Below are 15,574 nucleotides of genomic sequence, written 5' to 3'. Positions count from 1 at the left end.
CTGTTTCACCAAATCCTATAAATATTTATAACTTTGAAACCTTGTTTCATGATAGAGCTGGAAAGCATAAACTGAGCCCTCTTACTATTGGGGGTGAAGCGATTATATCTGAAAGGTCACTCAGTTCTGTTGATTTTATATATGTATTTATCCTTAAATCCATTTTTTTAAAAAAGCCAAATAAGTGTACATTGTTTACCAACTTTGCCTTTAGTTAGAGGTAGAGTTTTCCTGGTAGTTGTAGTAAGTGTCTGCATTCAAGTGGCTTTGGTCAGGTACAATCATGGAAAGGTCTGTCCGAGTGGGACATCAAGCCCTGATGTTGGCAGAGCACCAGCATCTGAGCAGCTGTAGAAGGAGCAAGTAAGCTAAGGAAAGCCGGGTCTCAATGATTTATCATAATTTTGAGGAAAGCAATGTGAATCTTTAAAGAAGAAACTATTAATGTCTTGGAAATGGCCAGTAGTTTTTTTTTTTTCCATTGAATTAGTAGCAGGGGAACTCACTCATTTTCAGGCTTCTGATGGCAAGCAGTCCACATGCTGGTTCTGTGTGCACTTGAAGTCCTGGTGTTCTATGTTCTCTGTGCTGCTGCCGGGGCATCTGCACACCCCAGTAACCGGTGCTTTGTCTGTTGAATAATGGACCTCTTCCTACTTCACGAGGAGGTGAGCTGGGGCTTGTCCCTAGTTCTTGATGAAAGGTGCTTGGTTGATGAGTGGATGCTGGTGTCCAGTATGGGCTGCAGGACTGATTTCCCAGTGGTCAACAATCCCTTGCAGGGAGCCTCAATCTCAGCACAACATGCTGCTGATGTGACCTAGTGATCAAAACCATGGCTGAGCTCAATGTAGTCTGGGAACTTTTGCTGAGCATGCCCACTGGGAGCTATCAGAAGAAACCTGTCCTTTCCATACTATGATTATAAATATGCAGTGTGCATTGTGCACTTTCAATTAAATTGATCTTGCATTGCAGTCTTGTCTCAAGTGATTTTTGGAAGAAGTTTTTATAGTAAACAAGAAAGTTACTTTGTCATAAAATTCATCTTAGTAGCCGAGCACAATGGCATGTGCCTGTAGTCCCCGCAACTCTGAGTCTAAAGTGGAAGGATCAGTTGAACCCAGGAGTTCAAGGCCAGCCTGGCAATACAACCAGACCCTGTCTCTAAAAACAAAACAAGCAAACAGATTCATCTGAGGAATAAGAAACAGCAAATGTATGCTCCTGCACCTTTGGAACGTGTTGGCTCATCTAGTTATCCTGGGCTTTCTCTACACAGTTGGGAAATGCAGGTTCCTGCATTGCCTTTGCTCTATGGAAGTTGGTGTGAGAGCAGCCTCTTGTGTGTGTTTTGTGCACAACGTGGGCACTGTGCTGTGTGGACCAGGAGAAGGGGCACGTGGTCCCATGCAGAGAGCAGGTTCAAGTAAGCACAGGGAGGGGTTAGCCCTGCCCAGTGCTGCACTGAGCTCCTTCTGGGTGTGAAGTCACATCCTGAACCTGCCAGGGCCTGGCCCAGGGTCTTTGGACTGGGTTTCCTGTAAGCTTGTATTTTCTTTCAAATTCTGGTCTTTTGCTGCTGGAAGATGAAATCCCCTCACTGACTATTCAGGAAACATGTGTTTCTAATGATTCCCTAGAGGCTGAGCTGCTGGCCTGGGTGTTTTGTTGAATTAGAGCTGACCAGGGGCCCCACCTCCACGTCTCTTCTCATTATCTTGCAGCAACTGCTGGATCCAACATAAAATTATCGTCATCTAGAGCTAAGTTGCTCCTAAAGAATATGACATGATGAGTGATAGTAGTATTGCTAATACTAGTGGTATTATTGTGCCCATCTAGGGTTCTGTGGCCTGAATATGTTCTCCTAAAATTCTTATGTTGAAATTCTAACACCCAAGGTGACAATATTAGCAGATATGGGTCCTTTGGGAGGTGATTAGGTAACAAGGGCAGAGTCCTCATGAATGCCGTTAGTGCCTTTCTAGGGGGACCCCAGAGAGCTCATTCACCTCTTCACCATCATGAGGAAACAGCCAGAAGGCACTGTCTGTGCACCAGGAAGCAGCCCTTACCACTCACCACGTGTGCTTGTGCCTCATTCTGGGACTCCCAGCCTCCAAACTGAGAAATTTCTGTTTATCACTTCCCAGTCTGTAGTACTTTGCTCTAGCAGCCCAAATGCAGTAAGGTATATAGCAAACTCTGAAAAGTTAGATGCTTTGTAAGAGGTCCCACTGCCCCACCATGACCCCTTTCTAGTATCAAGCCATTTCCCAGTGAGTGATTGCCAGCTGAGAGTCGTGGCACCGGAGAGCTGCCCTCGACTCAGCAATGCCTTTAAAGGAGAATCTGAATTTTATTAATCATAAAAGCATCTGTATACTTTGAAAAGAAGTAAAACAGATGTAGGAAATTGCTTCTCTGTAAATACAGTCAGTCACTTCATAGTTTTAATCTACCTGCGACAGCAAATTAAGCTGTCTTCTTTTTGGTTGAGCTTTTCTTTGACATGAAAAGGAGATGTATATAAAAGGAACTTCCAGATCCACTATACGGCTACTTTTTTTAAAATCTAGGATGGGCCCATATTGCTAAGCTCATTATTGAGTACTTATGTGGGGGATGCCCCTTAAAGTGACTCATAGTGTTTAGTTTATGTACTATTGATCAGCGTTGGTGCAAGGCAATCTAGTTGCTCTAAATGTCTCATATAAAAATACCTGAAATTGGGCTGGGGATGTGGCTCAAGCAGTAGCGTGCTCGCCTGGCATGCGTGTGGCCCGGGTTTGATCCTCAGCACCACATACCAACAAAGATGTTGTGTCAGCCGGAAAAACTAAAAAATAAATATTAAAATTCTCTCTCTCTCTCTCTCTCTCAAAAAAAAAAAATACCTGCAACTCCAGGAATCCCTTAGTGTACCCCATGAAGGAGCAAGGCTGGCTTGCTCTACAGGTGGGGACCCTGGGAGCCCTTGCTCTTCTCCCCACACTGGGCATCCACTGTGTGCCAGCCCTAGAATGCAGGAAGCAGCAAAAAAAAGAAAAAAAAAAACTGCCTCTATGGGGCTGACCGACCAGTGAGGGAAGAAATAATAAACAAGACAGAGTGACCTGTGACAGGCGTTAGCTAAAGAGAAACAAAAAGTAGAGAAGGTGGGCATAGCATGTGTGTGGATGTGATTTCACACTCCGTGCAGGGAGAACCTTGCTCAGAAGCCACTCTTTTTTTTTTTTTTTTTTTTAAATATTTTTTTTAGTTGTAGATGGACACAACACCTTTATTTATTTATTTTTTTTAAAGAGAGAGTGAGAGAGGGGAGAGAGAGAGAGAGAGAGAATTTTTAATATTTATTTTTTAGTTCTCGGCGGACACAACATCTTTGTTGGTATGTGGTGCTGAGGATCGAACCCGGGCCGCACGCATGCCAGGCAAGCGCGCTACCGCTTGAGCCACATCCCCAGCCCCAGAAGCCACTCTTTGTTCAGGTGACAACAGGAGGGAGACTGAGGAAGTGAGCCCTATGGAGATCTGAGCTTGAGAATTTCAGTTGTCAGAAACCAGATATATAAAGGCCCTGAGGCAGAGACACGAGGCTGGGGAGGCTAGAATAAAGCAAATCACAGTGCTGAGGAGGAGGAAGAGAACTCAGAGGTACCAGACCAGGTCCTGTGGACCTTCTGGGCCTTTGTGAGGCCCTGGGCTTTTGCTCTGATATGATGCAGACCTTTGAGGTTATGAACTGATTCGGTGTAGCAGGCCGACCTGGTTGCGGGCTTTCAGAACAGACAGACAGGGGCAAGTGTAGACATGAGGAGACCAGTTGGAAGACTTGGTGGTAACACAGGTGAGAGAAGATGGTGGCCAGGCCAAAGCAATAGTCTGGGAGTGGCAAGAAGTGGTCAGGGGCCAGCTATTGCTACAGGTGCATGCCAGATGGGCGGGATGTGCCACTCCCAGCTACAGGCCATTACTGTGCTCCCACAGTACAGGCCTGCAGGAGCATGGGCCTCCTCTGTCCAGGACAGGCCCTCTTGACCCCCTGACTCTAGTCCTGCAGGGTAGCCAATTCAGATGCCTGAGCACCCTCCCCCTGCCGCCGATGGCCAGTCTGCAGGGGAGGCACAGGCCACAGGGGCACAGTAGGTGTCTCAGTCACTGCTCTTGGTGATCTGCAGAGGGTTCTGATGTAGTTTTTCCAAAGACACAATGGTGACAGGGTCCTGGACTCCTGGGTCGAGCTCAGCCAAAGCCAGGATTAGCTGCCCAACAGGACTGCTGTGTACACTGCTGGAAACCACCGTGCACGACGGCCTCTCTGCCTAAAGGAGAGCCAGGGCTGAGCCAGAAGAAAATATATTAGCAGGTTCCCGCATCAGACACTGAACACTGCAGAGCCCAACGATGCTGTTCTGTAAAGACGTGCTCGTGAAGTCTCATTCAGGACGCTTATTTTCAGCGTCCAGTCAATGGAGGGCAGAAGCCTGAAGGACGGGGTTGTTGCATGGCAGCCTGAGACCTAAAAGGAAGGAAGCAACTGAGTAAAAAGAGCCTTTTTAAGTGCTTTACCTCATAATCCGGCAGAGGAGCACTGTTCCCAGAGTTCTTTCTAATGAGCAGAGTAGCCATCCTCTCTCCTGGATCTGTTTATGCCTCAGACTTACCACTTAATTTGAAATGCTGCAGTGTGACAGTTGGGAATGCATCTGCCTGATGCTGATACTTAAATTTATTGACATGCTCAAGTACATTTCTGACACTATTTACGTTCCCATTGAGTTTATTTTCTGCAGTAGTAGTTTTATCTTCTTTACGCTTCTCTCCAGTTGGTTTTATCATCAACCCAAACCCCATCAGATAATTTTTTGCTGTTTTTTTGTTTTTTCTTGCAGTGCTGGGGATGGAACCCAGGGCCTTGTACATGCTAGGCAAGTGCTCTGCCATCAAGCCTCCCTCAGTCCCCTCCAGATGGTTTTAGGGGCAAGGAAGGAGTATAATGAGCAGGCTGGTTTGTTATTCTGGCTAATCCTTGCCTCTTACACTTTACTTGAAAGCTTCATTATTTCAAAGGGATTTCTGTTCATATAGACAATAATTAAGGTTAACTCTTCAATCAAATTCAAGACTCTCCTGATTTTAAAACCTCTAGAAACTCAGGCTAAGTGTTTTAAATTTGTTCTTTATGCTGTGGATTAAAAGTTTTATTGGAAGAGTTGGCTGAATCAGATTCTCTAATTGGAAATCTAAGATGCATGTGAAATTTAGGTATTTTGGCTACCAAGTAGTTACTTTGTTATTTTATCTATTATCTATTTTATTATTTAATAATGGCTATTTTACTGTAAATAGGAATGAGAAAAATTAATATATAAAATATAAAAGTGAATATAAAAGCTTATTTGAAGTATACAAGCCAAATATCTATCAATTTTCCTTTTTTTTTTCCCCTACTGTGGATTGTTGGGATGTATTTGCTAAATTTTTTTCATTTTAGGTCAGTTAGCATGCTCTTTCTCTGGGCTTCCATCTGAGGATATGCCTGCCTAGATGCTGCTGGAGAACAAGTTTAGTAAAGCAAATAAATCAATTCAAAACACAAATTAGTGAAGTTAAAGGAAAACAAGATGATAAAAAAAGTGTAAATGTGTAAATTGGGACAATCTTTCCAGAGAGCAGTTTAGTACTAGTTATCAAAAGTCTCAAAACTGTATGGGTTTTGACCTTGACCTCTGTAATGCAGCTTCTACCAACTCACCACAAGAAAATAGTCAGATATGTACAGGAGGCTTTGCGTGGTCCACACATTGGAAATGCCTCCCACATTAATGAGGGATTGGTGTAACTCTAGCATATCCCATGTCTTGACCTACTGTGCATCAATTCCAATCCTGAAAAGATGGAAGTAATTAATGGCTTGGGAAAGTGATTGTGATATATTGCTAGAAATGTTCTTTTAGGGCTATAAAATGTATACATTGGGCTGGGGTCGTGGCTCAGTGGTAGAGCACTTGCCTAACACATGGGAGGTTCTGGGTTCAATCTTCAGCATTGCATAAAAAAATAAAATAAAGATATTTTTAAAAGATGCAGATCTATACACTCTTTAAAAAAGAAAGCATATACTCACAAAGAGGATTTCTAGGAAGAATGAGACAGTTAACATTCCAACATGTTAATAAATGTTATTTCTAGGTAGTGATGGTTTTGATGATTTAATTTTTTATGCATTTCTCTATTTCCTATGTTTTCTACACTAAAAATGTATTATGTGTGTAATCAGAAAGAGATTCCATTTTTAGAAATGTTACCATACAGCAATGCTGTTCAATAGCAATATAATGTAAGCCACAAATGTGAGCCACACGTGAACTTTAAATTTCCTAGTAGCCTTTAAGAAAAACAAAAAGAAACAGAAAAAAATCAATTTTAATATTATATTTTATTTAACCCAGTATATTCAAAATATTATCACTGCAACAGGTAATCATATTAACAAAAAGATGTTTGTTTACTTTTCATAGTGAATTTGAAATCCATTATGTATTTACAGTAATCTCAATTCACACTGGCCACATTTCCACCTCTTGGTGGCCACTTGTGGATATGATGGAACACTCAAGGGATATTCTAAAGTGCTGCTTGGACAGGGAAGTTCTACTCTCTGGAAATTAGACAAGTAGAATCTGAACTCAAAGAATTTATTGACTGAGCCAGGCTTACAGCATATCCCATACCTCTAGATTTTAATTACTGTTTTGTAAAAACATTCTGCAGATTCAAAGGTCAACTCAGATCTGGTCTAGTCTCAGCGCCTGCTGTTGGCTGTGTGAAAGCAGCAGTATGTGCTACCTCTGCCTCTTGCTTCTCTTTCCTCTCATTCCCCAGGCATACCCACTCACAGTATAGATGTGGCTTTAAAAATCCTAGGTTCAGACTAGATCATGCTTCATGGCTGTGGATGTGCGGCTTTGCACTTGTTTTCTCATCTATAAGAAACATTCACCTCATGGAGTTATAAAGATTAAACCAGCTAACAGATGTGGCATAGTACCATTAACAGGGCAAGCACCAAGCATGTGAATGGTGTGCATTTTTATAGCTTCTGTGAACCAGCCCTTTGTTTGTTAGATTAGCATGCAGTTTATGCAAACCCGCATTTGCTTGTGCACTTGACATCTCCATCAGTACTTAAAGGCTCTGTGGGAAGGCTTTGCAGGTGCTTTTGTGACCTCTGCACCTACATTTACTCTTATATGCCTAGGGCTGAGTGTGATGAGGTTTTGCTAAGTCAGGAGACTGTCTTTCTAAGTGGATGTTAACTGTGTATCCTTTTCAGCATCTTAAGTGGAAGAAAGTATGTGATAGCTCCATGGGCCACGCCTCACCTTGCAATCCAAGATGGCGCTGAGTAATGGGACATGGCTGGATTTCATCAAAACCAGCCTAGTTGTCAGACACAGTGGCACACACCTGTAATCCCAGCAACTCAGGAGGCTGAGTCAGGAGGATCCTAAGTTTGAATCCAGCTTCAGTAACTTAGTGAGGACCTACATCAAAATTTAAAAATAAATAAATAAATAAAAGGGTGAAGTGCCCCTGGTTTAATCCCTGGTATCAAAAAAAGGGGGGGGGCCTAGTGATGCTACCCCCAAAGGACCAAGGTTTCACAATTTCTCATACCTCACATTGTTCCTTTCCACTCTCTTGTCAGTGCCTCACAAAACCCAACTTGCTACAGTTGTACTCTGATTCTTGGCCAGTCTGCTAGATTTGAAGGAGTGAGACATAGGAAAGGGCCTCGTAGCAGGCTTATCTACAAGAGTCTGGCCCCATGACTCTCAGCCCACTACCCACAGGGGGAGAAAGGGTCATGGTTGGGACCCAGCGTGTGTGTGTGTGTGTGTATGTGTGTGTGTGCACACACATGAACATGCAGATGTGTATACATGTCCATCCAGATTTAGCTCTCCTTATATAGGATATCTATTTTAACTAAAACAAAAATTCTATGCAATACTTACCTTTGCAATGTACAGTTTATTTAGATGTTTGCCCTTATATTTCATTTTTTTTAAATGCCTACTAGACTATTTCACAGTGGGCATTCTGGCTTGAATTTGAAAACACTGAATTAGCACATTAAACTAGATACCTATATTTGCAGGCTTCTTTCCCTCTTGGAATGATCTTTAGCATTTTTTTTCCCTCACGTTTCTCTAATATTTTATATTCTTAACCAAAAGGCTTCATTTCCTTCTTGTACCAGCATTTATCCGAATAACATTTAGTGAAATATTTAAAAAGGATCCAAGGGTTATAGCCTGACACCTGAAAGAACAGGAGGGAAAAAACTTGGCTTATGTATGGCTCCCAGACATGATTCAGAAGTCCCCTGAATGCCAGCCCTGGATTTCTGTAACAGCAAGACTTCTTCCACATTCCAGTTTGGGAGCTCTGAGGAAATCTGAACTGATGCTGAATTCCTTTTTTCCTTTTTCCTTCTGGCTTTCAGGAAAACTTGTGCTAGTTATCTGAAAAAAAAAATTTAAGGATGACTGTAGCTTCTCATGGGCACATCCTGAATCCATAGTTTTCCCATCGTTTCATTTATTTCCTGAAAATCATACTGAGATTTCTGACTGCCCTGTGAAATTCAGCTTGTCAGTAACTGACCCAGGTGTCCCTGCTCCCAAGCTACCTTTCTGGGGACTGGTAGCGGCTGCCTGGTGACTGTGGCCTGCACAGACTGTGCTGGGCTGCCGTTCTCTTAGCTCTGTGTGGGTTGATAGGTGGGACACGTAGTGTCACCTGGTGCTGCCCTGCCTTGGTGTGTCTTGTAGCACCTACCACATGGGTCTGGAGGCAGCCCTCCAACCTCCAACCTTGCCCTTTTCAAAACCTGTTTTTCCCCCATTTCCTACAGAAGTTCCAGATTTCTTAGCTCACCCCAGTTTGTCTTTAAACTTCTTTCACCAGGGTGGGACTTTTCTGACTGTCCTCCATCTTGCTCTGACCTTCGCTTGCAGCATTTATCTCAGGACTCTGCATCTGATGGCCTGTGGCTCATCTGCTGTCTCTGTCCTGCTGCCAAGGTGTTTTGAAAGTGCTCCATGTAGAAGCCACCTGGCACTTTGCTTTGCCCAAGGAGAGCCCTTGAGCTTTAGTTGGTAGCACTCTGTGGGTGGCTTTCCTGGCAAAGCAGTATGCATTTGTCCCAGAAAGCAGCCTCGGAGAGCCAGGGTAGGTGCAGGCAGGGGTGGCCAACTTGGCTGCAGCCAGCTTCCCACTGGAGGCTGATAGAAACTTTGGGGCCAGGCTCCTCGCCTCCAGCTTTCCTTTCTCACTCTCTCTGACCTTTGAATAGAAGGTACCCTGCACTTCAGTTCCAGAGAGAAACCGAGAGGAGTGTCTGTCTTTGTTGAATTCATTAATTTAAAGAAATGTATCCTGTTTACATTTCTGGCAGCCTTTCTTTGATTTGGATGGTGGCCAAAGGCAAACAAGCCAGCCTGGTGGAGTTAAAGCATGGAGCTTTCCAAGTACGCAGGCCTCATCCAAGTGCATGCTCAAAACCGGAAAATGGCCTCAATGTAACTGTCTCGTCCTATAGAAAAGGCTTGTTCTATTTACTAGCATTTTATATCCGACTTAGCTGTAGTATTTATTGTGGGAAGGTTTTAGTGGGGAGTAGCTACTCTAAAAAGATTTGGCTTGATTAGCAGCTAAACTAACAAAATCTATTTGGAAGTGAAATAATAGGATTTACAATTTTTGGTCCTCTTCCAGTAAAACCAACATCCCCACCACCACCACCCATCTACATTCCCCAGCAGTCTGGAATATATGCTCTGACTCGGAAGTTCAAGTTGCTGGATTTATAAGTTGTCTTAAAAATGCTCTTTGAGCTGTTTAAAGTGTTACATTGTATTTAGATGAAGTCATCAAACTGCTTGAGACTTTAACTGTTTGTATTTGCACAACTGAGAAAGTATATGATTATCAAAAAAGTTAGGATTTGGGTAAAACTGTTGATGAAGGCTCTCCTTTGTCGTAAAGGAACTTAAGTCTGTTGTCTTCTGGCCTGTTTGGTTTTTGTTTTTTGTTTGTTTGTTTTCTATTTTCCGTTAGGTATATATGAGTTTTAGGATTTTCTTGGCTTTTGTCTTTCAGAAAATTGTTTTTTTATTAGAAAAGACCAGGCTAGATTTTTTTTTTAATCATAGCTTATTCTTATACTAGTATCTGACTGAAGACACTAGCAACTCTTACCAGTCTGCAAGATAAACACAATGTCACCAAAGACCTGAAGCCCCAGAGGTAGTCCACATGTCCCTCTAAGAAGGAGAAAGAGTGGACTTGGAACTTGAGCAGATGTTCCAAAGCAGAAAACTTCCCTAGAAGTCTGTTTGGGAATTTCAGAATAAAGTTGGCAGGGAGCAGTTTTTGACTTGAATAATTTAAGTGGGCCAAAGAGAGCCATCTTTTCTCCTGATGCCTTTCCTGCAAACGAAGTGAAAAAGATACAGAAAGTGGACTCTAGTTAACTGTTGTAATTCAAAGCTCATCATTAATTTTGCCAACTGCCATGATTTTTTATAAAGTAAGGAGTCTGTTCTTCATGTCTAGGTACAGCTGGTTGGAGTAACTGTGGCTTACTCAGGTGGCATCCAGCAGGGGGGTACCAGGCTATTGTCAGGTGTCTATTATGTGTGTAGCCAAACCGAGGTCAGCCCCAGATTTCATCTCTGACATATAGAAATGATACTCCCCAGGGGTTGTAGATTTCACTGGGAGGGAGGTCACACTCCTTATGAAGCTAAACAGTTATATAAAAATAGCACCTGAAAGGGTACCTTAAGGGTCAGACAGTGTGCATATTGAGGTGCATTGGCAGGGCTGGTAGGTGGGCTGGTTTCCTGACTCGGGGACAGGCAAAAGCTGAAATCCTGTCTAGGATTTGCCAGTCTTGGGACTGCATCCACCAGGACAAGAGGGGTCCTTTCTCTTACTTGGACAAAGGCTTCAAGACCCTTTGCTCAAATCTCATCAGAGAGATCAGTGCTGCCTTCTGCATGTGCAGGTAACTTTTGCTGTGCATGATGTGGAAAATTGGAATCATCTTTGTTTTTTTGAGTTCTCGGACCTGTGAATATATTGCTCTTTGGGGAAGGCTGAAGATCACGGTGTAGTCAGAGAAAGAGGTGAGATGGGAGCATTCCAGAGGCAGCAATGTGGAGAGTGAGGAACAGGAAAGAGGAAAGTGGAGGACTTGGCTCAGTTCCCCCAGGATGGGTTCTGACCCACTGTTGCCCTCACTATAGGAACCAACCCTTCAGAAAGCTTGGCTAGAGACCCAGCTCCGATTAGGAGTTTTCTGAGCCTTGCCTTTTCCTACTACCTCTTTTCCCTTGGCCTCTAGTAACCTTCCCTTTCCACACCACATAGTCAGGGCATACATTACTGTGACTGCTATTTAGCTTTTTAAAAACTTTATTTTGAAATAATTATAGGTTCATAGGAAGTTGCAAAGATGGTATAGGGAGGTATCATCCAGTTTCCCCCATAGTTATGAAATACATAATTACAGTACAATATCAAAGCCAGGAAACTGACACCAGTACAGTGTAGGAGGGGCTCTGTGCCATTTTATCACCTATATAGATTGGTGTGACCAACAGTCAATACCACAGAGATCTCTTTAGTCATCCCCCTCCCTTCCCATCACTAACATTAACTCCTGGCCCCATTTCTCCATTGTCCATCTCTATAATAATGTCACTTTGAGATAATATTACATAAAGAGAATCACATAGTTGTGACATTTTGAGATTGACTTTTTTCTTTTGACATCATGTGCTGTAGTTCCCTCCAGGTTGTTGCGTGTCGATAATTCTTTTTTATTACTAAGTGGTATTCCGTGCTATGAATGTATTGTAGTTCCCAGTTTGCGACTCATGGAAATGAGGCTATTGTGGATATTCCTGCGCATGCCTTTGTGTGGACCTCATTTCTCCAGCACAAAACTTAGGACTGAGGTTGCGGCACTGTGTCATAACCATGTGCTTAGTTTTCAAAGAAACTGTCGACTCCTGTCCACGATCTGTGCTGGTTGTGTTCCCATTTCTCCCGCGTCCTCACTGCCACTTGGTGGTGTCACTGCTGTTCCTTCCTGCTGTTTCCCAGCGTGTGGAGGTGGCTCCTGGAGGTCCGGCCCTCTCTGCTTTTCCCTGGCATCTAGCAAGCATGAACCTCTTCACCTGCTGATTTGTCATCTGCTTGCACTGCCTGCAGAAATATCTCTAAGTGTCCTGTGCCTGTTTTCTAGCTGAATTTTTAAAATTTATTTTGCTTTCTAAGCACCAGTTTTCTTTGTGTTTTTTCATTCCATGTGTTTTATTGTACCTTATAATTGTACATAATGATGGGATTTGTAGTTACATATTCATACATGCACACAATTTAACAATATAATTTGGCCAGTGTCACTCCCCAACACTCTCCTCTCCCTCCCCACCTTCTACCTCAAGTCCTATTCCTCTACTGATCTCCCTTTGATTTTCATTACATCCCTGATCCCACCCCATACCTTCCCCCCCTTTTTTTTCTCTGTAGCTTCCACATATGAGAGAAAACTACCCATCCCTTGACCTTCTGAATTTGGCTCATTTCACTTAACATAATGGTCTCCAGTTCCACCAATTTTTCTGCAAATGACATGATTTCATTCTTCTTTATGACTGAATAAAATTCCAGTGTGTGTGTGTGTGTGTGTGTGTGTGTGTGTGTGTGTATCACATTTTCTTTATCATTTCATCTGTTGATGGGCTCCTAGGCTGTTCCATAGTTCAGCCATTGAGAATTGTGGTGCTGTAAACATGGATATGCAGGTATCATGAACTTTATGCTTTAGGATAAATACCAAGGAATGGGTCATATGGTGGTTCCATGCCTAGTCTTTTGAAGATCCTCCATACTGATTTCCCGTAGTAGTTGTAATAATTTATAATCCCTCTGACAGTGTAGAAGTGTTCCTTTTTCTCCACATCCTCTCCAGCATTTATTATTCTTTGTATTCTTGATGGCTGCCATTCTGCCTGGTGTTGACTCTGGGGTCCTCTGAGTCCCACCCAACTGTCACCTGTTTGGTTTCCAGATGGAAAGGCAGACGCTCTGTGCCCTGTACTACTCTGCAGGGTACCGACCATGTAAGAGAACACTCAGGGGACCTCAGAGAACTCCACCTCCATAGACACCGTCTTGCTGGACTCTGATCTGAGAATGATGAAACAATCCAGCTCAGCTGGCAGCCGGGCCATTTTCCTGAGATGGACGACCCCACAGCCAGAGACCTTCCCTAGTACTGTTTCATGTAGGCTATTTCGCCATCCCTTTGCCCTGTCTGTGAGGTGAGAAGGGGCAGAAAATGCTCACTTTTGGTTTTTTAACAGTGAAGAAATAAGCAAAAGATGGAAAGCAGTTTCTCAACACCCCAGACAGTGGTGGCATCATCACAAGAACGTGGTCCCAGTTCCTGCCCAGGTGGGGTTAGTCTTTCCCTGCTGTATGGCTGCCAATTGCCAGTGTGTTTTCTCACCCAATTGGGACAAGTGACTGTAATCTTCTGGTTTCTAGGAGCTGCTGGATTTCTGACTGTGTCTCTGCTTCCTCCCCCACTCAGTGCTTTTCAAATGCATGTAGGAAACAGTGGCCCATTTGGGTGATGGTGTACACACCTGTCTCATAGGGTGTGGTCCCAGGAGTTGAGACATTGGTGCCACAACAGAACAAACCAAAAGCAAATCTGGTTGCAAGTTTCACAGCTTGTGAGTTTTCTGCTTTCTGACAGCCAGCGCCTATACAAAGGTTCTGTATTTTGATGTCGTCTCAGAGCACAATTAAATCCTTTTTCCCTTCTCTTATTTCCTAGGGCTCAAGGGTGCTTGTTGATGCACGGGACAAGCTTGGCATCCCTTGGCAGCACTCTGAAAACGAGAAGCATGGGATGTTCTTGATGGCCTTTGAGAACAAGGCAGGGCTGCCCGTGGAGCCCGCCACCTTCCAGCTCTATGTGCCAGCACTGAGCGCGCTCTGGAGGGATTCGGGGATCAGGGAGGCTTTCAGCCGCAGGAGTGAGTTCCAGCTGGTGAGTAGCCTCTCACTTGACAAGACCATTTTGACCTTTAGCAGAATTTCCTTATAAATTGTGTAAAAATATAGGCGAGGTGTCTGTTGTTATAAATCCTGGCAGAGGCTAATGGAATGGAGCCACCAAAGGATGCTGCACAGTGCACTCGGGCCAGAGGCATGATTGTACTCAGGTAACGCAAAGGGGTGCCACCCAGGAACTCGGACATCAAGAAGGTGTCCTCCGTAGTAGGAAATCAACATCCCCTTAATGCAGCTTCCTGGCTGTGATGTGTGGGAGATAGAGATGGGGGTGGGTGTTTCCAGGTCAATCTGGGGAGCTGATCTCTGACCCCTTTCAACCTGCTCTCCTCAGATTCGTTCCTTCCACTTTACAGGCTGAACATGTCACAGAGCTTAAATATTTTAGTCACTTAGACTGTTTACCATGCGAAACTGTAACCAGAGAACTGGAGATGCTTTGCGTTTTTGCCCTTTGGTTTTTCCTCAACTGCCCTTTAATACTGACAGTATGTAAGGAGAAGCATGGGTTTCCCTTCTAACCAGGTCTGCCATCTGTGCACCCAGGGTCCATGGTACAGGGTCACCTCCTCATGACTTCCCCGATCCCTTGTCCCTGGCCTTTCTTCATAGTTTGCTATAATATGATTTAGACAGTGCGGACTTGTGTTCTACTGATTTACAAACTATAAAAGCTATTTCTTAGGACACATGCCATTCTGCAAGTTTCCTTTTTACTCCACCTGTTGAAGTCCCCCCACTGTGATCTTTGTCCGTCCACTGTCATGTGAGGATGTTCCATGTGTCATCTGTTTTTAATTGTTTTCTGTGTTTTGCTGTTACAAACTGTTGTGATTGTTGTTGTCTGTCTCCAGATGCTAGTTCAAGGGCTTCTCTAGGATGTATACCTCGGTGTAACTGTCAGATCCTGGGGCACATGCATCTTCACGTAGACAAGATACTGCCAGAGTATTTTCCTGAGTGGCCGGATCAGTTATTGCCTCTGCCAATAGTGGAAGAGGGTTCCAGGTGTTCCACAGACGGGCCAATATTTAGAATTATCAGGCCCCCAATTTTTAATTGTATCTCATTATAGCTTAGTTGAAGTTGCCCCGAGTTTGTTTATACAAACAAAATACATACACATTTTCTCTTCCAGGAAATGCCTATTCATGTCCTTTGCCCTTTTTTGGGGAGCAGGGGTAGAGGGGTTGAACTCAGGGTCACTTAACCACTAAGCCACATCTCCAGCCCTATTTTGTATTTTATTTAGGGATGGGATCTCACAGAGTTGCTAAACGCCTCAACCATTGCTGAGGCTGGCTTTGAACTCACAATCATCCTGACTCAGCTTCCTAAGCTGCTGAGATTACAGGCATGCGCCACTCTGCCCAGCTCTTTTGCCCATTTTTTTTCTGAGTTT

General features: G+C 43.7%; 1 protein-coding gene across 1 annotated transcript in view; it reads left to right on the top strand.

Moving 5' to 3' along the window:
* Gna12 (G protein subunit alpha 12) overlaps positions 1-15,574 on the top strand; it is a 99,071-nt gene that overhangs the window by 36,736 nt on the left and 46,761 nt on the right. Inside the window, exon 2 of the mRNA XM_026415235.2 lies at positions 13,934-14,149. Coding sequence (XP_026271020.1) covers positions 13,934-14,149 — 216 coding nt within the window. The remainder of the gene's footprint in view (positions 1-13,933; positions 14,150-15,574) is intronic.

Source organism: Urocitellus parryii, chromosome 9 (genome assembly GCF_045843805.1).
Source record: "Urocitellus parryii isolate mUroPar1 chromosome 9, mUroPar1.hap1, whole genome shotgun sequence".
Classification (NCBI taxonomy): domain Eukaryota; kingdom Metazoa; phylum Chordata; class Mammalia; order Rodentia; family Sciuridae; genus Urocitellus; species Urocitellus parryii.
This window is presented reverse-complemented; position numbering and strand designations above follow the sequence as displayed.